The sequence below is a fragment of the Theropithecus gelada genome, chromosome 7a, assembly GCF_003255815.1.
Source record: "Theropithecus gelada isolate Dixy chromosome 7a, Tgel_1.0, whole genome shotgun sequence".
NCBI classification, from domain to species: domain Eukaryota; kingdom Metazoa; phylum Chordata; class Mammalia; order Primates; family Cercopithecidae; genus Theropithecus; species Theropithecus gelada.
Window position 1 is genome coordinate 54,230,447 of NC_037674.1, and position 22,929 is coordinate 54,253,375.

General features: G+C 43.7%; 1 protein-coding gene across 5 annotated transcripts; it reads right to left on the reverse strand.

Annotated features, from left to right (window-relative positions):
• Window positions 1-771: 771 nt before the first annotated feature.
• WDR61 (WD repeat domain 61) lies at window positions 772-18,052 on the reverse strand. 5 transcript variants are annotated; one of them, XM_025389880.1, is made up of 11 exons: window positions 18,043-18,052; window positions 13,204-13,254; window positions 12,466-12,493; window positions 10,713-10,818; window positions 10,163-10,335; window positions 7,494-7,642; window positions 7,164-7,257; window positions 5,854-5,947; window positions 3,599-3,691; window positions 2,816-2,894; window positions 772-1,060 (listed from the first exon to the last, which is right to left on the reverse strand). In XM_025389880.1, the coding sequence occupies exons 2-11, from the start codon at window positions 13,213-13,215 to the stop codon at window positions 971-973; spliced, it is 918 nt and encodes a 305-aa protein (XP_025245665.1). In that variant the 5' UTR covers window positions 13,216-13,254; window positions 18,043-18,052; the 3' UTR covers window positions 772-970. The 5 variants fall into 5 exon arrangements, with proteins under 5 accessions (XP_025245665.1, XP_025245664.1, XP_025245662.1 ...); XM_025389879.1 differs by lacking the exon at window positions 18,043-18,052 and adding an exon at window positions 17,275-17,545; XM_025389877.1 differs by lacking the exon at window positions 18,043-18,052 and adding an exon at window positions 17,381-17,402 and having other exon boundaries at window positions 10,713-10,837.
• Window positions 18,053-22,929: the final 4,877 nt, after the last annotated feature.

The window sequence follows — 22,929 nt, forward strand, 5'->3', positions numbered from 1 at the left end:
CAAAGGTCTGGAGGGAAAACATTCCAAGCAGAGGAATGGCAATGATGATGTGGTTACAGGAGGGTGAGCAAGGCAAGCAGGAGAAAGAAGCAGGGGGCTATGATAAAAAGGGTGAGCTTTATTCTGAAGGCAGTGAGTCGTCTGGGGAAAAGCACATGACCTGACTCATAAGCATATTAAGTTATGATCAATAAAAAGCAACACTCTTCCAAGTGTTTAGCTACTTACATCTTTCTCATTAACGTGAGTCTCAAGGGGGCTGATGAGGAGGAAACTCTGAGGTACAGATACTCTGAAATAACTAAGGCAGAGCTACTGTTCTACGGAATGAGGCACAGGCTTGAGCCTAGGCATTATTAAGGCAGCAAGAATAGCAGCTTGCCTTCCAATACCCACCTAGTGAGTTAGAGACCTCTCTGAAATTAATAAGGGGAAGGAGGGCTTGGCAGGGGACATCTTTAATACATCAAGTAGAAGGATGCCCAGATAGACAGGAGTACATAATGTTCCTATGCAGTCAAATATACTCTTTCCTTCAGGACTCCATTCTATAATAGATTAGCTTCTTTATCACAGCTCTGGGGAGCTCGCTGCTGTATCTCACTGCATGAGTCAATTCCCTGGAAGAGCCTGTATTTCTAAGCCGGAAAGTTAAAGAAGTGCCTGGATCTCTTGATGGCTAAGGCAGAGATTTGCTCTTAATGCCAATCCCTCTTACTGTTTCACTGGTAATAGGGTAACTGAAAAAAGAAGCATGTTCAAGGACACTGGTGTTTGCATTAAGAAAGCTTTATGCTAAAGTATGAACAGCATTCCCAATAAAACATGAAAAGATTTATATTGTATCTACAAAATTTAAGTCTTTGCTACAATAAATGCTATATTTCTTTTAAACAAGCCTAAAAAGGTAAGGAATGTCATGATCAATCCGTACATTCTCTTTGCAGCATAAGCCTGGAGACTTTGATGTTTAAATTGGACAATCATAGATGTGAATTTCCTGGTCATCTCCAACAGACACAATTTTTGAACCATTTCCATTGTATTTTACTCCCCAGACCTGTAAATTAAAAAAAAAAAAAAAAAAAAAAAAAAAAGTTCTACAAATGCCTTTACTCTTTATAATATTTATGAAATGAACATCCTTATTTTCTCGTTATTCTGAATCTACAAAAACTGAGATGAGGATATTCTTGTACTTTCTAAATCAGTGAGAATGGAGGCTTTAACCAAGCACCTTCCAGTATTGCTATTTAATTAGCATTCCTGTCCCTTCCCATACTCCAAAAAAACCAAAAAAAAATCATTTTAAAATACAGTACTAATCAAGATTATCTATAACCCTTTCAAAGAGTCAGAATCCTGAGGTAACCTAGTGCCAGGAAGATGGAAGTCATAAGAGACCAACATTTATGCTTCCAGGAAGAAAGAGGCCCCACAACTACCCCGAGATCACTGCCTATAGGGGAAATCACAAACTGTGCTCCTCAGCTGGCCCCTTGTGTCCACCCCCCACGGTCAGTAATTCTCACTCTGTTATGAGTGGCCTATGGAGCCTGCTTGTCCCCAGGAGCTAGACAACATGATACTGTGGACCATAGATTTTTATTTGCTTTGTGTTGAATTAACTGATTCACACCTCTTTCCCAGACAGAATTGATGTGGTTGGAGTTTCTCTAGTCAGGAGTAACTTCCTGATTATTAGGAGGTGATTTTGGGTGGTAAGCCTGTCACCCTACTCTGATTTTAGTGTTGGGATTGGGCTGCATGATGGCCTTTCACTCCAGCCTCTGAAACAGCACTGCAATGATCCATGCATACAAGGCAACACAGCTAGCCAGGACTTACTCCTTGAGTAAGATGTTTAAATCCAGGAGTGGAATATCAAGATTCAACCCCCTCAATTTTGTTGGAAACAATTTAAGGTGAAAAGTAAAAAGCATGAACAATGTTAGTTAACTTTAAGTTTCATTTCAAAGCGGAGACATCTATAGGACCATCTAAAAATATTGAAAATGTATTAAAAGCCAATTTTATACTGCCATGGACGTTTTATTTTTTTATGCTTAGTTCCCTAAGACCTTACAGTGTGGTTAGGACCAGCAGCCTTGGCCTCACCTGGGAGCCTGTTAGAAATGCAGAATCCCAGGCCCTGTGCCAGACCTAGTGAAGCAGCATCTGCATTTTAACTAGGTTCCCAGGGGATACAAGCACACATGAAAGACTGAGCAGTATTGCACTAGAACACCTTATTTCACATAGTCACCTTGGCAAAGACAAAGAGGCTTGTGAGAACAGTTTCCTTTTAAAGACTGAAACAAAAGTTATCAATACCACTAAAGCCAAAAAACTTGTAAGAATTTCCCTCTTCTATATTTAAAAAAAAAAAAAAAAAAAATCACATCTCTTCTTTGGACAGTTCCAAAAATGACAAGTGATAAGCAATGGAATCTCCTGAAGACGAAGGTCGTTGGTGAGCCTGCCATGGCCCAGCAGCCCCCAGGAGAGGGCCCCAGACACCAGTTGCAGCAATTTCCAAAGATGGCATTTAAAGGCTGTGGGGCTAACACAATGTCTTCCGGCCTGTGTGGGGATATGCCTCGTGAGTTGCTAGGCTGACAGCACATCCCAGCCTCTGCACCCCAGACTGTGCACAGGAACTCTGGCTACATGGATGACTGAGCAGACACAGCAGCTCAGGCCCAGGCATCTACTGGCATCTACAGCTCAAGCAACAAGGTTAGGAAAAGAAAACCTCTTTGGTACGATGGTCAAACAACCCCAGCCATCTAAAGAGGAAATAGTCATGCCATACCTGATCCTGGTGATCAAAGAAAGTGTGAACACACGTCCTCGTTCCAACATCCCAAACTTTTACACTTTTGTCAGACGAACTATTTTAAAAAGTGAACATTAGTATCGGTTTGAAGTTGGAAGGACTTCAACCAAAAATCCTTTGATGACTTACATTCTTCTAACTTCAGACCCCCCAGCCCCCACGCCTCAGTACAGGAAATGGACAGGTATTGCATCATCACTGGGTGGCTTTCCCTCCTCACAGGGTAGCCGTTTTCCTGAAATTCTGATCTGCCTGGCCCTCATTTTAATTGTTCTCCAGGAGTCTCAGACACAGCTACCTATTTCCAGATGGGAGGGAGGCCTGTTAAAACTTCAAAACCAAGGCTCGCAGGAGGCCTCTAAAGCACTGTGCAATGCCTTCAAGTTGTCCATCTCCTGCTTTCCAACTGTCTTGGCCATCCCAGGGCTGACCAACACTGAGATCTATAAACAACATTTTACAAACATTTACATATTTTAAGTTACCATTGGAACACAAGTCTACCTTAGAGTCACTTTGGTAGAAGCCTCAATTTATAATGAAAAAACTAAGAGTTTAACTGTTTAAAAGGATTCCTTGTTGACTTTTGTTCCAGCTACGGTCAACTAACTTCATTAAGTAAAAATTTTAAGAACTGCAGAAAACAAAGGCTAACTGAATAAAAAAGAGTCAAACATCTTTAAATGTTAAGGCAATCTATACAGGAAGACTGCCCTCATCTCCCCAGCATTTTAGAAACTGCTAAGAATCATTAAGTACCTGGAAACAAAGTGAGTGTCATCAGGACAGAACGCAACGTTCAGCACCCAGGAGGCATGGCCGCTCAGCGTGCCAGCCAAATTGGCATGTTGTCTGAAATGGGAAAGGTTCAAACAAAATTGAGATGTTAATTTCTAGAGTATAATCACCGAAGTAGAGAGTTTATTATTAACTCTGCCCATAAACTGGACCAAATCTGCTATCCTTATAATGACCATGAATACTGTATCACAAATTCCCCTTTCAATGAAGTAGCATCATGCATTAGAGACAAATTTTAATAGCAGCATTAACCCATAATGTGTTGATGCTACTAAGAGCCAAGAATAAAATCTTTAACAAGCAAAGAGCTGAAGCTCAAAATGAACAAAGAACTACACTATAGAGGCTTCGCAAGCCAACCCCTAAGATGAGGAAATTGAGAACCAAAGGGGCAAGGAAGCCGTCTCAGGAGAAGGGCAGGTTCAGACTCCTGCCTGCACCGGCAGCCTTTCCATATGGAGCCAGTGCTCCCAGTCCAAGGAGAGCGTCAAGATGTATTCATTATGACAGATGCAGCTTGGAGAGACTATTTTAAACCTAATCAAGAACAAGACAGGTCTAATTACAACAGCTATTTTCACTTTTTTAATAAAAATGAAACCCAATCACCTCTGGCAAGAGAACCACCATAAGGCCTGAGGTCAGCAATTTTACCCCTGAACACAGAACCCAGCAGAGTGGAGCAGACCTCAGTTAGGGGCCAGGAGGCAGTCTCAGTGGGATACAGTGGGACCATGGGAGGGTAAGAAGTCCTGGGCCTTAGTAAAAAGATCAGTAGTTGCTGGGGGCTCAAGGTGGGAGGAAGGGATGATCTGGTAGAGCATGGGATTTTCAGGGCAGTGAAACTATTCTGCATGACACTGTAGTTAGTGGTGACTACACGTCATTATATATTTGTTAAAACTCATGGAATGTACAACACAAAGAGTAAACCCTAATGTAAAATATGGACTTTAATAATAATGCATCAATATTGGGTGAAAAAAACCAGTCTTGGGTCTTCATTCAGTACCACCTCCTTGGGCAAATCACCACCTCAGCTTGGGTTTCTCATGTGCAAAATGGGGACACTAATCTGTGCTGCTACCTCATTGGTTGCTGGGAGGATCAATAAAACAGTGGCAATGGAAATCATAAAGTCACAAATGCAAGGAACTGCTGCATTTATACTGCCTCTGCCACTATCAGGCAAGTACAACTCTACAGAGATATCTTTCCCTCTCGGCTGTAGCACCCTCATTCAGTTCTAATTCCAAAAACTGCAGTTAGAATTCTATGTCTAGCTGATCATCTTTTGCCATAAAAAACTGCATTTTAACCAGAAGTGGCTAGAAGGAGCAGTGTTCCTACTGTGAGGTTTAAACTCGCAAGCAACTATCACAGGCCCCTGAAAGAACACACACGGATGGTCAGGGTTGCAGTACGTGCAGGTGGAGAAGGTCTTGGCACCATGGCTAGGGTCGGAGTGTGATATGCACCTGCAGTGGATTAGAATGTCATGTTCAGGAGCAATGAGCCAGAGGCACGTCTGGCAGGGAGAGCTGACCACAGCACTGAGTCACAGTATCAAGAACACAGATCCAACACATTACAGGGGATACCTCAGTAGGGAATAGGAGTCAGGGCTAAAGATGATGGGGGAAAACAAGAAGACAAGGGGGTCTGCACAGGTTTACAATGATGGCTGTGAATGAAAGAGGATGATTAACTTGCTTCTATACTCATAGTCAAAGGCCAAAACCAAAAACACTCCCATCTAGACCTGCAGCAGGCTCATAAACTGACTGCTCCCTAACTAGGGCAGAGGCATGTCTGCTAGAACAGCCCTACCCTTGAAAATGGATGCTCTAATTTTTTCCTGTCCCCAGGGGCCAGCTACAGCCCATGGCTCCATTTCCTCATCTGTATATTACTTACCTATCCCAAAGAATTTGAAATCAGTAAGCTCACAAAAATCAGGCTGCCTAAGAAAAAGTAGCAAGTATCTGATCCTACCAGGGAACCCATGCACATCCTCCTCCAAGCAGCCCTTGAGGACACACACTAAAAATGGGCGCTGAATGGGGGAGGACCGCCTGGGGAGTCAAGGTGTTCGATGTGACTTGAGCACAAGCCTTTACTAGAGCTGCTCCCTAGGGCTCCTTGTAACAATAAGGGGACAAGACGGACATCAGTAGTAAGGGAGACACCTTGAATCTCGACAGGTAACTTACACATCATAGATCTTGATGTAGCCATCATCTGAAGCAGTGACAAGGAGCTGGGAGTCCGGGGAAAAGGTCAAGGAGCGAATGGGCATGGCATGGCCTGAAATTCATAAAGGCCCTTGTTAATCTGGTGAACCACTGCCTCCTCACTCAGCTTCCCACTGACAATGTCCCTTTTAATGATTACAAGCCACTGAGTTGAAATACCCAGGTGCTTCAGGCAGAAAAGCAAGAGTTCTGACTGGGCCTTTCATCTTAATGTTCTCGAAACATTCACATAACCCCAGTCTCTCCTCCTGGAGCCATTTCTCTTTAGTTCCCTTCCCTGCCCTCAGCATGCATTGCTTTAAAGAACTTCTCTACTACAAATATGGCCACACAAGGAAATATACATTGCTCCTGATTTGTAGGGTTGAACAAATTAAGATGTTATTTCCCTATCAAATCCTTTATTACAGTGTAAAGGATAAACTATAGCAATGTGAGGAGGTAATAAAGTCACTTGATTAGAATTCAAAACCGCACGAAAGTATGTGTAATAAGGTCTCCCCCCAATATACCCCTGTTCTTTAGCTACCCAGTCCTCCTTTCCAGAGGCCACCAGTGTGGACAGTGGGCACAATACTTTCATCCACCTTCAAATTATCAACAAAAAGTTGTTTTCAATCACAAAGTTCGTCAGAATCCAAAATGACAGAAATGAGACGTTCATATAGCAAATAAATATTAACACACACATATATATAATGTGATAGATTATGATATAATCAATAAAAAGTAAGTCTGTTCACCCAAACAAGCATTTAACACTGTTACAAGAATTAGTATGTCTAGGTTAAAACTACAGTGACAGGCCAAGTATGGTGGCTCATGTCTGTAATCCCAGCATTTTGGGAGGCCAAAGCGGGATGATCTCTTGAAGCCAGGAGTTGGAGACCAGTCTGGGAAACATAACAAGACCCCATCTCCTCAAAAAATTTAAAAAGTAGCCAGACATCATGGTGTGCACCTGTAGTCCCAGCTACCCAGGAGGCTGAGGTGGGACGACCCCTTGAGCCCAGGAGTTCAAGGCTACAGTGAGCTATGATCACACCAATGCACTCTGGTCTGGGAGCAAGACCCTGTCTCTAAAAGGAAAAAAAAAAAAAAACCTATAGTGACAAGATTAAAACCTGGAGGCATTTCAGTTTTCCAACTGAGATTGATATTTTGTAAATCTAATGCCCGTTTGCCATTTAATGGCATTTTAATGAAAGAATAATTCTTCCTTTGTGATTTGATAACCAAGTTTATAAAAATAAGATGATGATATATACCTTCCAGCGTATGCAGAAGTTTTCCAGTTGCAATATCAAAAATATTGATGATTCCATCTATGGCTCCACTGGCTAGGTATTTCCCATCAGGACTCTGTTCAGAGAACATATGGAAAAATTAGCACTTTCAGACCCCATGTTGTTAAGCTATCCCTACCAAACTCAAGCAAACCTCCTGCTGTCTACAGGTCTAACCAGCAACCTGGCAAACCACACCAGTGAGATAGTCTGCCTGACCAGACCAAGGCAGAATCTGTGCCAAGGACTGCAACAGGCTGGAAGGGCAAACTGAAAGAATCAGAAGGAGAAAAGAGAGCAATGTTTCCTTACATATGCAATACTAAGAATGAATTTTCCTCTTGTGTCCAAAGAATACTCCTTTTTCCCACTTTCCACACCAAAAATGTTCACTTTCCCGACATGAGTTCCTGTGGCCAGATACTGGGAATCAGGAGAAAAGGCCAAAGTCCAGGCATCCACTGAACAGAAAAAAGAAGGACAAAAATACAGTGTGAAAAGATTTGGCCTTAATTTTAAAAACTAAAGTTTTACCAAAAGACACATCTTTTTAAATTGGAGTAGCAGTGTCCTGATTCAGAAAATTATGTTGTAAAGACGCTAATTCTTTATCAAGTTTAGATTTAGTTTAAGGGTTTCTTAAATTTTTAATAAGAATAGGACAACATCAAGTGTTAGCAAGGATGTGGAGAAACCAGAACCTTCATACACTGGTGGGAATGTAAAATGGCACAGCCACTTTGAAAACCAGTTTGACAGTTTAAGTGAAAACAAACACCATAATATCCAGTAATTCTACTCCTAATGAAAACATATGTCCACACAAAGACTGGTACACTCATGGTCTTCGCTTCCTCCTACTTTCTCACTTCTCCATGACTGGGGATTGTCTCTCTTCTTTTTTTCTCTTCCTTTGTGGTGGTTCAGATTCTCCATGCATATTTTCAAGATAGGTAGAAACTAAGTATTCATTTTCCCTACATTCATCAGACCCAAACTCATCTGAGGAGTTTTACCTTCAGATGAATTTAGCTGCTCTTTAGCTGTCAACAGCAATGCTTGCTTTTGTTACTGGACCAAATAACTGTTGGCTGTTTAATGGCCTTGTCTAGTTTTATGCAGAGTCCTATCCAAAAAGAAAATAAACCCAACTTTCAGACTCCATTCTTCTATCTTTTTTTTTTCTTTCTGAGATTGAGTCTCGCTCTGTCACCCAGGCCAGAATGCGGTGGTATAATCTTGAGTTCAAGCTATTCTCCTGCCTCAGCTTCCCGAGTAGCTGGGACTACAGGTGCACACGACCACGTCCAGATGTCCAGCTAATTTTTTGTATGTTTTAGTAGAAATGGGGTTTCACCATATTGGCCAGGCTGATCTTGAATTCCTGATCTCAAGTGATCCACCCGCCTCAGCCCCTCAAAGTGTTGGGATTACAGGCGTGAGCCGCCACCACCACGCCTGGCCTCTTCTGTCTTTTTCATTCATAACAGTAACTTTTAAAACCTTGCCACACTTGGACAACACCCAGTAAAAGGTAGTGTTTATCAGGGAAAGTGAGCTGGATACATACGCCATCCTTTTACTTGGAACCAATCCAGCAATGATTTCTTCAGCTGCCTCGTGCCCAGGGCTGCAACCAGCATGCAATGACACCAGCATTATGACCCCTAGGAAAGCTTAGGTGCCCAAGATGAAAAGGTAGAAACAGTTCTGCCTCTTCCTCTTTTCTTAAGACCATACTTATATATTAGAGTTTTAATGGACTTTGCAGGATAGTTTGGGGACCCAAGTCCTCTGTAAGTAACTTAAGCAGAGTAAGGGCACATGTAAAGACAACCATGTGGGGAGTCAGGGTGCGTCTGGGTAGCTTTTTCCAAATATATATCCCACCCCACGTACTCTGAACACTATGATTCAGTGGATCCAAAATATGGACTGGGTATGCATATTCTTAAAAGAGCTCCAGTGGTAAGAATTACAGACAAGAAATATTGCTTCTGAGGGAAAATGCACTCAGTTTCCAGACAACCCAGCCTCTTTAAAAACTCTGGAACCATCATTATTTCCAATACAGGAAAAGCCTAGAGTGGCTACTGAGCATAACTCGTGGGAGGTGAATCCATCCAGGGCATCAATCAGGACACTGTGTTCATGGAACACCTAAGCAGCTCTTCTATCATCAACCCACAAAGGGGTGTGCCACAGAATGCCAGGCTATTCGCACCCTCTAGCGGTTACCACCCGTTCTGGCACAGCAGGTTCTACTGGGGAAAGTTGTGCAGCCATTTATAAGTAAATGTGAAGCTCAAAAGAATCCTGAAATGTCCTCTGTGCTCCACATTAGTCAGCCTATGACATCATTGACTTCCGTCATCTCAGATGATGTTTACCAAGGCTGATGGACAAGATTATGGACAGTACTTAAAACAAAAAAATCGATGTTTCTTAAAAGTTTCATATGTATCACATACCAGGAATCACACCCTTTAATCAAAATGAGTAGAGATGACCATGATACACATCTATAAGGACCCCATGCTTTACATTCTAGGCTTCCATAAGGCAGTGAATGAATCAGCTCAGAATATGGTAAATAGAGAACCTCTGGAAAACACAAAATACAGGTCAACAACCCCAAACCAGCAGTTCTGAAATCCAAAAAGCTCTGGAAACTACTAGCTTTTTCCACAGGTTTACTACCAAAATTCATTTGGCAGCAAAATCTAAGCTGAATTGACACAGGGCTATTTATAGCCTTTATTTATCTCACTTAGTGTAAATACTCACGTTTAGTTGCAGAGTGTTTCATTAGAGTGCTGTTTCCAGCCCCACTGAAGGTATTATGTGAAATACAGTTCATGCACCCATTATCATCCCTCTCAAAACCAAAAAATTCTGAGCTATAAAACACATCTATCCCTAAAGATTTTGGAAAAGAAATCATGAGCCTCCATTATCTCCCCTACAAGTAAAACTCTTACCAGGTCCTGCATCTATGGACTTTATCTGTTTGCCATTTTCCAAGTCCCAAAGACGAATATGAGCATCAAGAGAGCTGGATGCAGCAATGGGCAGGGTGTGGCTGATGTCCACAGACACCACTCCCAGCTGATGTCCCTCCAGACTCCACTGTAGGTCCAGCCTCTCATCACGCCTTCAACAGGGGACAGAGAAATGGATTTCTTCACACAGAACACACTTTACCTGGCATCTGAAATTCTGGGTCCCTGTGACTATGCAATACCAATGGTCTATGAAATACAGAATCAGAGAAGAGTTAATGAGCTACAGAACACCAAATGCTGCCAGGTTTTCAATGTAGGACTTTAAGATTTTTTTTTTAAACTTTAGGGCTTTAATACAGAGTAACAGGAAAACAAGTGGGAAAAAGAAGCTGCTGTTTTATACCACCAGATTGCTATAGATTTCTTGCCTAGAAAAAAGTATTTCCCAGACTGCAACTGGCGAGTTCAGAAGCAAAACCTCAGCCCCCAATTTTCCAAGGCTGTATGTTAGGGGAGAGGTACTCACCATTTCCAGACCTTCACCAGGTCATCCAGGGAGCCTGTGACCACTGTCTCAGAGTTTTCCTTCTTGTTTGTCCCCCAAGCAACTGACCAAATGGCATCATCATGGGCTAGAATGGAAAGTAAAGTCTTCTTGCATATGACTTAATGAAGCTGAAATACTGTTCAACAACTGTAAGGTAACGTTTATTTGTATTTGCTTTACTATTTTACAAAGTGCTTTCCTATACAGCTTTTATTGAAATTTTGGGGCCACATATGAAAATTGGAGGTTCTGAAGAAGCTACTTGCCCTAAATCTCATGTTTACCAGATGGGATGGTAGCACTTTGGACTCTAAATCCAGTGCCCTTTCTTTTAGCATGCTATCTGGTATATAGGAGTCTACAATGGCTATCACTTGGCTAAAACAAGTAAAACCAGTGGGAAAGACCCCCTCCTACCAAGAAAAGACCTAAACCCAGTAACAGATACTCCGTAAAGATCTTTGGAAACTAGTAGGCAGTTCAATTCTAAACAGTATAGATCTAAAAGAAAATACCTAATGTAGCCTCCATATATTAAGTTGTCTTTCCCCACAAGTATCTTTATTATGGTTAATGGGCCAATTATTACAACAATCCTAAGAAGTGGGTACTATTAATATCCTCATTTTATAGACAAGGAATGAGAGGTGCTAGCATTCAAATCCAATCGCTATTAATTAAAGTCTACCTTAAATCTAAGTCTGTAAGCTGCAGGTTTGGTAGGCCACACCGTTGTATGTGCAGACCTGGTGTGGATGTAAAAATGTGACAAGTGCACATGGAGGCTTTACCCCTGCCTGGCAACAATTCTCCAGTGATACCTTCCCAAAATATGAATATAAAGGCATTAAACTTAAACAGCTGTGCATTACAGACAGAGTTGTGGCTTCCATTTCAAACCCCACCTAACTCAAGCCTGCTAACTTGCCACCTGGATGACAATAGCTACATATAAGGTAGTTGACTGGCATGCCCAATTAGCCTACTAGTTACTTACACTAGCTAACCTGGATGATGCTGTTGGCTTAAATGTCAAACTACCTACATGTCACTACTTAGAGAGGAAGAGCTTTGATTAGGCATTCCACAAATTCCTTAGGCCTTCCTAAACTCATCGAGGCTATAGTGAAGAAATGAGATGGGTGAGTAGCCCATGCACAGACATGACTCCTTTTTGGGTACAAAGCTCTGGACCACTGGTTAGCTACAATCCCAGCCCACTCTGACCTGCGGCCTGCTCTCCCATCCCTGCCACTGCCACTGCTGCACAGCGCCCAGCCCTCCCCATGCACTCAGTGGCCTCAAAAGAAATTCATCTCACTATTATAGGCATCACTTTCATTAAGGGCCAAAGCAAGTTCTGAGTTCAGAAAAAGGCTCACGTTCACCTCCCCAGATGAGCCGGCATTAACAGAGTTTTGAGGCTCAAAGCATTTCCTTCTTCCACCTCGCCAGCTGGGAAGCTCGGTCATGTCTTCCTCAGGTGGGAAAATTTTCCTCAGCCTGGAAGCCTCCAACCTATCATGATGACTGCTTTTTTTTTTTAGTTGGTTGTTCAGGTTTTTGTTGTTGTTGTTTGTTTTTTAAGAGTATTTGTTTTCAGCTGCCAATTCTTCCGCAAAGTGAGTATACTTGAAAACTGCATGTCTGGTCAGCATGACAAAAGTCTTAAAGAAACCAGGGACAACAGTATTTTTCACAGATGAACTGCTTAAACAGGCAAGCTACTTACCTTGCTCTTGTTTGAAGAGAATACCATACTAAAAAAAGAACAGAAGCCACATTAAACCCATGGTCAGATTTCAGATGTCTCACATTGCCTCCAGAAAGCACTCCTCCCCAAGTAGATAGAGTCACTACAGTGTTAGCTACTTCCTCTGCTGTCAACCTGGCCATCCTACAAGCTCCTTGATCCCCACTCACGCAAGATTTGTACAGTCCTATCAGAAAAAAATTATTAAAGAAACTGACACTCTCTCCCTCTTCCTACTACCCACACTCACCCAACAAGAGACCAATAAATTATGTTTTCTTTTTCTGTTCTGCTCACCAAGGAAGCTCAGAGTCCAGTTTGCAGCTTAAATTTTGCAGCTGCATAAGGGCACACAGCATGCATAACAGTCTATTAACTTTGTCCCTAATCTTATTACAAAGATCTGTTTCTCCTGTTCTATCTTCTATTCTGATCTTGCTGTTTTTTTCTTTTGTACAACATCTTTTAAGCTTCTTCTATTACTCACTAAACTGTGGTAAAGACTTAGAGGAACCAGTTCTCCTCCTAGTATTTGCATTTTACTAGTCCCACCTAACACTGTGGTAACTAGGCGACTAGGTACCCAGGGTCATCGAGCTCTTTAGGAGCAGGGCAAGAATAAGATGCTACTTTCTCGACTACACATCCAGAAAACCTACTGGACTTGAACTTGGCAAAGAGACCAACTGATGTTCCTCCCTTCAACACAGGCCTTACCTGGTTGGTCATTTCCTTAACCAAGGATCAAGGGCAAAAGGCCAGACAGTTCTGTGGAAACAACACCAGGATTTCAGTGAGGGGTGTCATCAGGATAGAAGGGCACACAGGAAGTTCCCCTTGACCAAGAAAATAAGGCAACTCTTTATTATGAAGTTGTTCTGACACCCTTCTATGGATCAGTCCCTGGAACCTCCTTCACACTCCCTACCAGGTGGTATGATCTTTTTTCTTCCTCTGAACCTAGGGACTCAACTAACAGCAAACCCCATCCCACGGTTTCTTCACCTCAAGTGTGACTACAGAGAGTAACCAGTCTCTGTCCTTTGCTGCTTTTTAGAGAGAAGAAAATCACTTCTCCTTTTAATATTAAATATTATTTATTAAAAACAAACAAGGGGAAATCCAAAGATGGTAAAGTTCTTATGTTACACGCAAAGGTCTCAACCAAAAATGCCTTTAAGAGCCAATAGTCAGGTAAATAAGGGCAGAGGCTGGAGGGAGACACGGTGTCAAGAGATTGAGACCATCCTGGCCGACATGGTGAAACCATGACTCTACTAAAAATACAAAAATTAGCTGGGCGTAGTGGCGCGCACCTGTAGTCCCAGCTACTTGGGAGGCTGAGGCAGGAGAATCACTTGAACCTAGGAGGCGGAGGTTGCAGTGAGCCAAGATCGTGCTACTGCACTCCAGCCTGGGTGACAGAGCAAGACTCCGTCTCACAAAAAAAAAAAAAAAAAAGCCGGGCACGGTGGCTCACATTTGTAATCCCAGCACTTTGGGAGGCCGAGGTAGGCGGATCACGAGGTCAGGAGATCAAGACCGTCCTGGCTAACACAGTGAAACCCCATCTCTACTAAAAATACAGAAGAAAAAAAAAAAAATTAGCCGGGCGTGGTAGTGGGCGCCTATAGTCCCAGCTACTTGGGAGGCTGAGGCAGGAGAACGGCGTGAACCCAGGAGGCGGAGCTTGCAGTGAGCCGAGATCGCGCCACTGCACTCCAGCCTGGGTGACACAGCAAGACTCCGTCTCAAAAAAAAAAAAAAAAACAGATCTAATTTCTCAGGCTACATTAAGGGCTAATGGTTCTTATTTCTTTGTGTGTGCCATAGACTCCCTTTAGTGGCCTTTTTTTTTTTTTTTTTCAAGATAGGGTCTCGCTCCATCACCCAGACTGGAGTGCAGTGGTGCAATCATGGCTCATTGCAGCTTCAACCTCCCAGGCCAAGTCTTCTCCCACCTCAGCCCCCTGAGTGGCTGGGACTACAGGTGCGTGCCATGCCTGGATATTTTAATTTTTTATAGAGATGGGGGTCTCCCTATGTTGTCTAGGCTGGTCTTGAACTCCTGGGCTCAAGTGATCCTCCTGTCTGGGCCTCCCAAAGTGCTGGGATTACAGGTGTGAGCCACCAGACTCTGGCTCAGGATGTCTTTACAGAAAATACACAGGTTTAGAAATGAAACCAATTACAGTAGGTTCTCATTATTCACAACAATTATGTTCTAAGAAGTTGCTACAGACACTAAATTATCCAATAGAGAACCACTGTTCCTTGGGAAACCGGTTCCTGAAAGCCTCTGGGCACATTCTTGTCAACCAATCAATATATAATCATGTTTTATGTGTGTTTATGTTTAAAGGCACTTACTGAATATACATTAGTAATTCATTAATATTGAACTCATACCTAAGCAAAGCTTATCTAACACACATATTTTCTCCTTAAGACAAATCACAGACTTCTTGCATTTAGAAACACTTCAGCACAATGCTTGGGGGCTATCTCAAACAGTGGAATCACCAACAAAAAGCACAAGAGAAAAACGTAGCACCAAAGACTGCAAAAATGACATTTGCTTACAATATGAGAGCTGACAAGAAGGCAGTGTCACCTTGTTTGACTTCAGCTGAGAACATGCGCATCAAGCGACTAAAATTTTTATGTGAAAAAAAGTCATGTCTTCCAAAGACCACAAAAGCATTTTAAGTATTAATGTGGGGGCTACAGATAAATTTTATTGAGTAGGTGAATTCATAAATACAGAATCCACAAATAATGAGGATAGACTATATACTAAAATTTTATTAAAATACAAAAACATATGTGCTTCTTTATTGGTTCATTATATATGCAATCTAGAAGCAAATTTAATAACTACCCTAATTTCAAAGTTGTAAATGAGCTTACACAATACCGTGATATGAAAATATCTGTAATTTATATTCATAACAAAGTCACACTGCTAATAATGTGATTTATTGCCTACATTCATAGTGGAAGAAAATGCGAAATTTCAGTTGGAGGTTAGGAAACAAAGATGCAATTTTTCCTCTCATCCAAGTTCACGGCCCTCGCAGTTCTACCCACTGTCAGTTTAAGGGACCATACAGTTAAGGCATCCAGGTTCAGGTTACTTTCTTTAAATCTGCCAGCCCAAAAAGCTGCCGAAGGTTTTCCAATAACAGAAAATCAAACAAACAATTTACAACTAATCCTTGCCTATGAAGATCTCAAATTGGTAATGTTTTGTTTTGGTTTTGTAAAGACAAGGTCTTATTATGTTGCCCAGGCTGGTATCGAACTCCTGGCCTCAAGCTATCCTCTTGTCCTGGCCTTCCAAAGTGCTGGGATTACAGACAGATTGGTAGTGTTTTATTCATTTGTGACCCATGAACAGGGTTCTTTCAGCCCAGGGTAGGAAAGACAGGAAAGCGCTCGAGCCAGTTTGGCTAATGGGAATGGTATTCAACCTCTGCTTGAGCACAGCCTTCTGCCTGCTGAAGCACAGGCTTGTCCTCTTCCCTGTCATTCTGGGCCTCACATTTGGCAATGGATAGAAACAAAAAAAGAAGTAAGGCTTGCGGTAAGTCAACCTCCAAAAACCCGGGTTCCAAAAGACAAGGGTATGATTCTATCAATGAGTACACATTTGAGGATGTACAATGAATCCGGTCCTATTTTAAGTAACGCACAAAGATTAGCTCACTGAAACCTCATAACCCCATTTACTAGGTACAGTAGTTCTTTAGCTGAGGTTTTGATTTCCACAGTTCCAGAGGTCAACCATAGTCCAAAAATAGGTGAGTAGTGTGCAGTAAGATATTTTGAGAGAGACCACATTCACATACATTTTATTACACTGTTATAATTCTATTTTATTATTGTTGTTAATCTCTTACTGTGCCTAATTTTCGAATTAAACTAAGTAATCATAGGTATGTATGTGTAACCTGTATGAGAAAAAACACAGTATAGATGCTTCTCAACTTACAATGGGGCTACTTCCCAATAAACCTATGTAAGTTGAAAAATTTTACATAGGTAAACCACGGTAAGTGGTCAGGGTCCACGGTAAGTCAGTCAGGGTCCTTCACTATCCAAGATTTCAAACATCCACTGGAACGTACACCTCGCACCATTTTCTTATTATCAGTTCCACTTTTCTAATAAGAAAATGGAGGCTTAGAAGCGGTTAAGGAAGCCCCCAAGGGACACTATAAGGTGGATACAATCTATAGTATATGCTACCAAGATACACTACCTCTTACTTCAGGGTCTTATGAAGGTCAGAGCTAAGAGACTTTAGACCTTAGCCCTCTCCTGCCATCTTCTCTCTCTGGGAAACTTTTCCCTAATTTTCCCAGGCAGAATTCATCACTGGCTCAGTGTTTCCAAGGAACACTACAGATGCCTCGATGAAACTACTCAGGCAAGTCAACAGCCCACAGTATTGCACGGCACTTGGCGTAAAGCGAACCCAGCCTCTGTCTGTACCCGTCCAGTGATGTCTGTATCTGTCCAGCACGCTACCTAAGAAGACAAGCGTGGCCCACTACTGGAAAACTTCGGTTAATACCGTCCTCCCACCTACGGATAACTGATCTCCTCCGCAGAGAAACCAGCCCTAATCTCGGTGCTGCCCAGAACATCCTCAGGACGCAAAAGGAGGCCACCTACGGGCCTCCCCTTCTCCCCTCAGGCCCCGTACACCGAGGGACAGCCAGGGCAAATGGAGTCACGGAAGCCACCCTCAGGTCCCAGGGCCTGCAGCATCCCTGAACGGACCTGCTTACAGGCAGCATCGGGCCCAACCTCGCTCACCCGCCCTCTGGCCTGGACCGTCAACTGCCCTAATGACCGCCATCCCCAACGGCCCTGCGCTCCAACTCACCACTGCACTACCAGCCTGCACGTCGGAAGCCGGGCTCAGCGCGACTGCGACGCGCAAAGATGAGCTAACGAGGGGGCGGGGCATTACGCCGGCCCCGCCCCCACAGCGCGGAGCACGCCGCAGCGCCCCCTGCCGTCGCTACGCCGGGTGCGGGGCAGATGCCGAGGGCGAGTGGGCGGAGAGAGGAGGGAGGAAGCCACGCCCTGCTTCCAGAGGCGTGGTAGCTGGAAATTTGCTCCCGGAAGCGCAGACGTTTAGCTTCCGGCAACTGCAGGTTTAGGGGCTTGTGTTGCAATTTCATTGCAAAATAAATTTGTTGCTAAAATAAATTCAGTGAAATCGAGCTTTGTCTTTCAAACTGCTAGTCATGACCCATTAGCGTGACAGATATCAGTTTAATAGGTTGTCACTGGCATTTTTTTTTTTTTGGAGGGCCAGGCAGAGTGGCTCACGCCTGTAATCCCAGCACTTTGGGAGCCGAGGTGAGAGGATCGCTTGAGCTCCTGATTTCCAGACCAGCTTGGGCAACATAGCGAGAGACCTCGTGTCCACTAAAATTCCAAAAAATTAGCACATGCCTGTAGTTCTGGTTACTTGGGAGGCTGAGGCAGGAGGAACCCTTAAGCCCTGGAGGTTGAGGCTACATTGAGCCGTGATCACACCACTGCACTCCAGCCTGGGGGGTAGAGCTAGACCTCGTCTCAAAAAAAGAAAAAAAAAAAAAAACAGATGGGGCTGGGTGTGGTGGTTCATGCCTGCAATCCCAGGATTTTGGGAGTCGGAGGTGGGTGGATCACTTGAGGTCAGGAGTTTGAAACCAACCTGGCCAACGTGGTGAAACCCCATCTCAAGTGAAAAAACAGAAACAAAAACAAAATTAGCCGGGTGTGCTGGCACATGCCTGTAGTCCCAGCTACTTGGGAGGCTGAGGCAGGAGAATCGCTTGAACCCGGGAGGCAGAAGTTGCAGTGAGCCTAGATCACACGACTGCACTCCAGCCTGGGCAAAAGAGTGAGACTCTGTCTTGAACAGCAACAACAACAAAAGAGATGGGAAGAGGCTCATGCCCCATTTTCGAGGCCGCCCTGTGGCTCAGATGTGGTGGCTCACTCCTGCAATCCCAGCACTTAGGGAGACCAAGGTGGGAGGATTGCTTCTGGCCATGATTTCAAGACCAGTATGGGCAACATGGTGAGACCCAATCTCTACAAAAATTTTAAAATTGCAGACGCAGTGGTGTGCACTTGTAGACCTAGCTACTCGGGAGGCAGGGGTAAGGATCACTTGAGCCCAGGAGTTTGAGACTGCCCTATGATTGGGCCACTGCACTCTAGCCTGGGTAACAGAGTGAGACCCTGGTTCTAAAAAATATTTTTCAAAAAAACTAGTTTTAAAGTTCAAAAATATAAATATAAAGAGAGATGGAGGACTATTAGACCACTTACAAATAGGTGAAGTTCATCTTTGGGGGCTTTTTCTTCTTTTAAGACAGAGTCTCGCTGTGTTGCTGAGGCTGGAGTGCAGTGGTGCAATCTCGGCTCACTGCAACCTCTGCCTCCTGGGTTCAAGTGATTCTCCTGCCTCAGCCTCCCCAGTAGCTGGGATTACAGCCACGCACCACCATTTTTACAGGCACGCACGCCCGGCTAATTTTTTGTTTGTAGTAGAGACGGGGTTTCACCATGTTGGCTAGGCTGGTCTCAAAGTCCTGACCTCAGGTGCTCCACCCCCTCGGCCTCCCAAATTGCTGGGATTACAGGCGTAAGCCACTGCGCCTGGCCATCTTTAGGGGCTTTTTGAGGAGGCTGTGTGTGACCAGAAATTGGCAAATACACCACATCTCCCAGGACCTATTCTCTTGTCCTCAGTAATCTCACATTAACACAAAAGAGAAGACATCCTGCAACTCTTCTGTTGTGCACGTGACTTCCCTGCATGCCAGCATCCTTAACGCTCAAGTTCACATGTTTCAAAGTGATATGACTAATTTTTCTCACTCACATTGACTGGAGAGCTATTTCTCTCCTTCCCAGCTCTGTGACATCTCTGTCCACAGAAATTTCATCTGGTCCAGGTGGACCCTCTGCATGTCACTGGCTTATAAAGTTTGGGTCAAAGTGAGCAGACTTCAAGACTGAATTGTCAAAATTCTTTTGTGGCATCTCCTATAAGTCAAGATATCCTTGTAACCGTTCTGGATCTATTGGACCAGGGGGGAGGCATGTGCCCCTGAAGCTAAGGAAGAATGTACAAATTATATCATGAAGCCAGTGAGATGATTTTCAAACGTAGAGAATTTCCTTTAGATTGACTTAAGTGCTGACTGGTGTTCTGGCACATTCCACAGAGCTAAATACACAGAAACTGACCCTGCATTGGCTGCGATGTGGGTTCCCGAAGTGCGGGAAGGAATTAACATTAGTACTACAAAGCAATGGCTTTTAGCAGTTAAATGAGTGATCTGCCGCCTTCCGGTATAACCAGTTGCCTTGGTTTTGGCCAATCCGCTGCTTTGTTTTTTGTTGGTGACATTTACGGGTTTTTATGGGTTTTGGAAATAGATTATTATGTAACCTCTCCCACACCAAGATAATTGGGCTATCTTCACTCTAACTTTTAGCTTTTGAATATGAAGAAGTATTTTTGAAAGACTCCCACTTTAAGAATGGTGAAATTTTGGCTGTCAAAAGTGCTCACAACTGTATGACTAAGTGAATTTTAATTTGTGTGATCTGGGGTTATGTGAGGTTTTTTTCTTTTCTACACATTAACTATAAATACCACACCTTCAAATTATTCTAAAAGCACACTGATCACATTTATGCCTTTTAACTTAAAATTTAATTAAAATTTAAAATTAAAAAAGCATAAATGTGATCAGCGTGCTTGTAGAATAATTAAGCCAAATACTAAGACTTTCCATTTCTGTTTATTTGCTCCGAAATCTGCTACTACTAATTTTCAATTGAAGCAAGTTGTTTTGGATAAAAATTCAATTAATCGTCTCAAAAAAGAGAAATGGAATACATTAAGAAAAAAGTAGAATAGAAGATATAAGAGTACATCATACATAGTAAAGTTACATCATGTTTTATAAAAACTGTTTCACCCATGAGGTTACTGGGTCACAAATGAAAATCCATTTCTTGCTAGGAGTCATGACCAAACACTTTGAAAATCATAGTACTAAAGACTTTCTAGCTTTATAATTCTATAATTATGAAAAGAACTCCAAACCATTCATTCAAAAAGGATGTAATAAGTACCTACTTTCACCCCATCCCCCCCAGAGGGCCAGGCATATGAGATCACTGGCATGACCTTAGCACTGGGACTATAAAGCTAGAATAATTGGCCTTTTTTAAACTGTGGATGTCTCAGGCATCTGATGAAGTCTATGAATCCTGTCTCAGAACAATGCGGTTTTTTGTTTTGGAAGAAAAAATTTTAATTGCTATTGCAAAAAAAAAAAAATCCATATGGAGTAGAAATTGGTTTTGATAGCATTATTACAGAATACGTTCTAGAAAGTGGAGGTAACTGGATGTAAGATTCTGGCAGCAGTTTAATAGAACAGTCCCAGATGCGTAGGTTGAGGCCAACGCCTAATTAGGGTGAACGTTTGTGTTTGTGCGTGTGTAATTTTGGACAATATAAGGAGAAACGTTACACTGTGCACAAACCAAATTTAATTTTTTTACAAGTGTTGTAAAGTTTCATATAGTAAAAGGTTTTTGCTACATGCACTTCATTTTCACATTAAGAGTGTTTAGAATACCTAAACACAAAAGAGATCATTCATGCAAGATATGCCACTCCTTGATATAATAATGCGTGCAGTTCAAAATGTTCACACTTTTTTTTTTTTTTTTAGATGGAGTCTCGCTCTGTCTCCCAGGCTGGAGGGCAGTGGCACAATCTTGGCTCACTGCAAGCTCCGCCTCCCGGGTTCACGTCATTCTCCTGCCTCCCAAGTAGCTGGGACTACAGGCGCCCGCCACCACGCCTGGCTAATATTTTTTGTATTTCTTTTAGTAGAGACGGGGGTTTCACCATGTTAGCCAGGATGGTCTCGATCTCCTGACCTCATGATCCACCCGCCTTGGCCTCCCAAAGTGTTGGGATTACAGGCGTGAGCCACCGTGTCCGGCCAATGTTTGCACTATTGATGCAGTAGCTGCTGCCATCACAGGGCTGTGGTGGGGAGGCACAGCCGGGGCTGCATGCCAGTGGATGCCTCGCCCCTTCTGAGTTGGGGAGAGCTCCCCGGGTGCTGCTGCAGCCGCCCAAACCGCAGCTGCAGACTCAGGCCTCCTGCTTTACGGAGCAGGCAGGATCCCCACCCTCCTGGGCGAGGCTACAACTGCCCAAACTGCGGCTGTGGATCCGAGCCTCCCTGTGCTCTTGGAGGGGGCTGGCAGCAGGCAAGATCTGCCCTCCTAGGTGCAGGACCCAGAGAGTTTCTGCAGCCTGCACCCTCGTGGACCCCAGAAAGGACCCCACTGCCCCTTCTTCCCCCTCAGTCGCTTGGGGGTGTCTGTTCCTGCTGCCTGGCCTCTCTCGGCTGCCACCCCTGCTCTGATCTTGGAACAGGGCTTGGGGCCAAACCCCAGAGGCCATGAATGACAGTGGGAGGCAGATTGATTCCTGGGCAGAAGGGGGTGGGTCTCCAGTAAGGCCCATCTTCAGGTCAGGGAGGGACTGAAGACTGGGGACCAGGCTGCCAGTCCCACAAACCTGAGTGGGAGCTTGTAGTGCCTCCTCCAGGCCCACCCATGGCTGCCAATGGGCCAATCAGCACACACTTCCTCCTGTCTGAGGTCCATAAAAGCCCTGGGCTCAGCCAAACTGCAGGAGAGGACAGAGACACAGCAGGAAGAGTAGCTGTAGAGAGGAGCTACTGTCTGCCAGAGCTGCAGAGACCTGAGGAGACTTTCAAAGGACCTGCGGAGAGGAGGCCCCCTCCTCCTGTAGAGACTTCCAAATGACCTGAGGAGAGGATCCCCCAGAACAGCCTCCTTCTCCAGGAGCAGGTCTTTCCTCTGCTAAGAGCAGCTCCCCTCTTCAGGGTTGGGTCTTCTTTCCGCTGAGAGCAGCAGGCGGCAGGATGACCACTGGGCAGAGGGGAGCTACCCTCTCCAGGCTCCTGTCTGCTGAGAGCTGAACACTCCATGGGATGACTTGCTCAGAGGAGCTACCCACTGTGGGTCTTCTCTGAGCTGCTTAACAGCTAAACTCAATAAGTTCTTTGAGTACCTCATTATTCCTGGACACAGGACAAGAACTCAGGCAAAGGAGCTCCTGGGAAGAAAATCAATAGCCCCCACACCCCTCCAAAGATCCTGTAACACTACCATTACATCTGAGGTTTTCTGCAACTACAAGAGGTTGGTGGAAAGCTTGGCCCTCAGTGTCAACATCAAGAAAGCAGCTACCACCGTCTATGCCTATTCTCTTTTTGTATTTTTTTCTTTCATTTTTCTTAATCATCTCTGCTATTGCTGCTGCTTAGCAAAACTGGTAAAAATAAAGTTGTAATAACTGATGCA

Coding starts and splice junctions, on each gene's coding strand:
- WDR61 (XM_025389877.1), bottom strand. CDS start 12,492: ATGGTATTCTCTTCAAACAAGAGCAAG. Junction 5,948..7,163: donor ACTTCTGCATACGCTGGAAG/GTATATATCATC, acceptor TATGAATTTCAG/GCCATGCCATGCCCATTCGC. Junction 1,061..2,815: donor TCTTTGATCACCAGGATCAG/GTATGGCATGAC, acceptor TTTAATTTACAG/GTCTGGGGAGTAAAATACAA.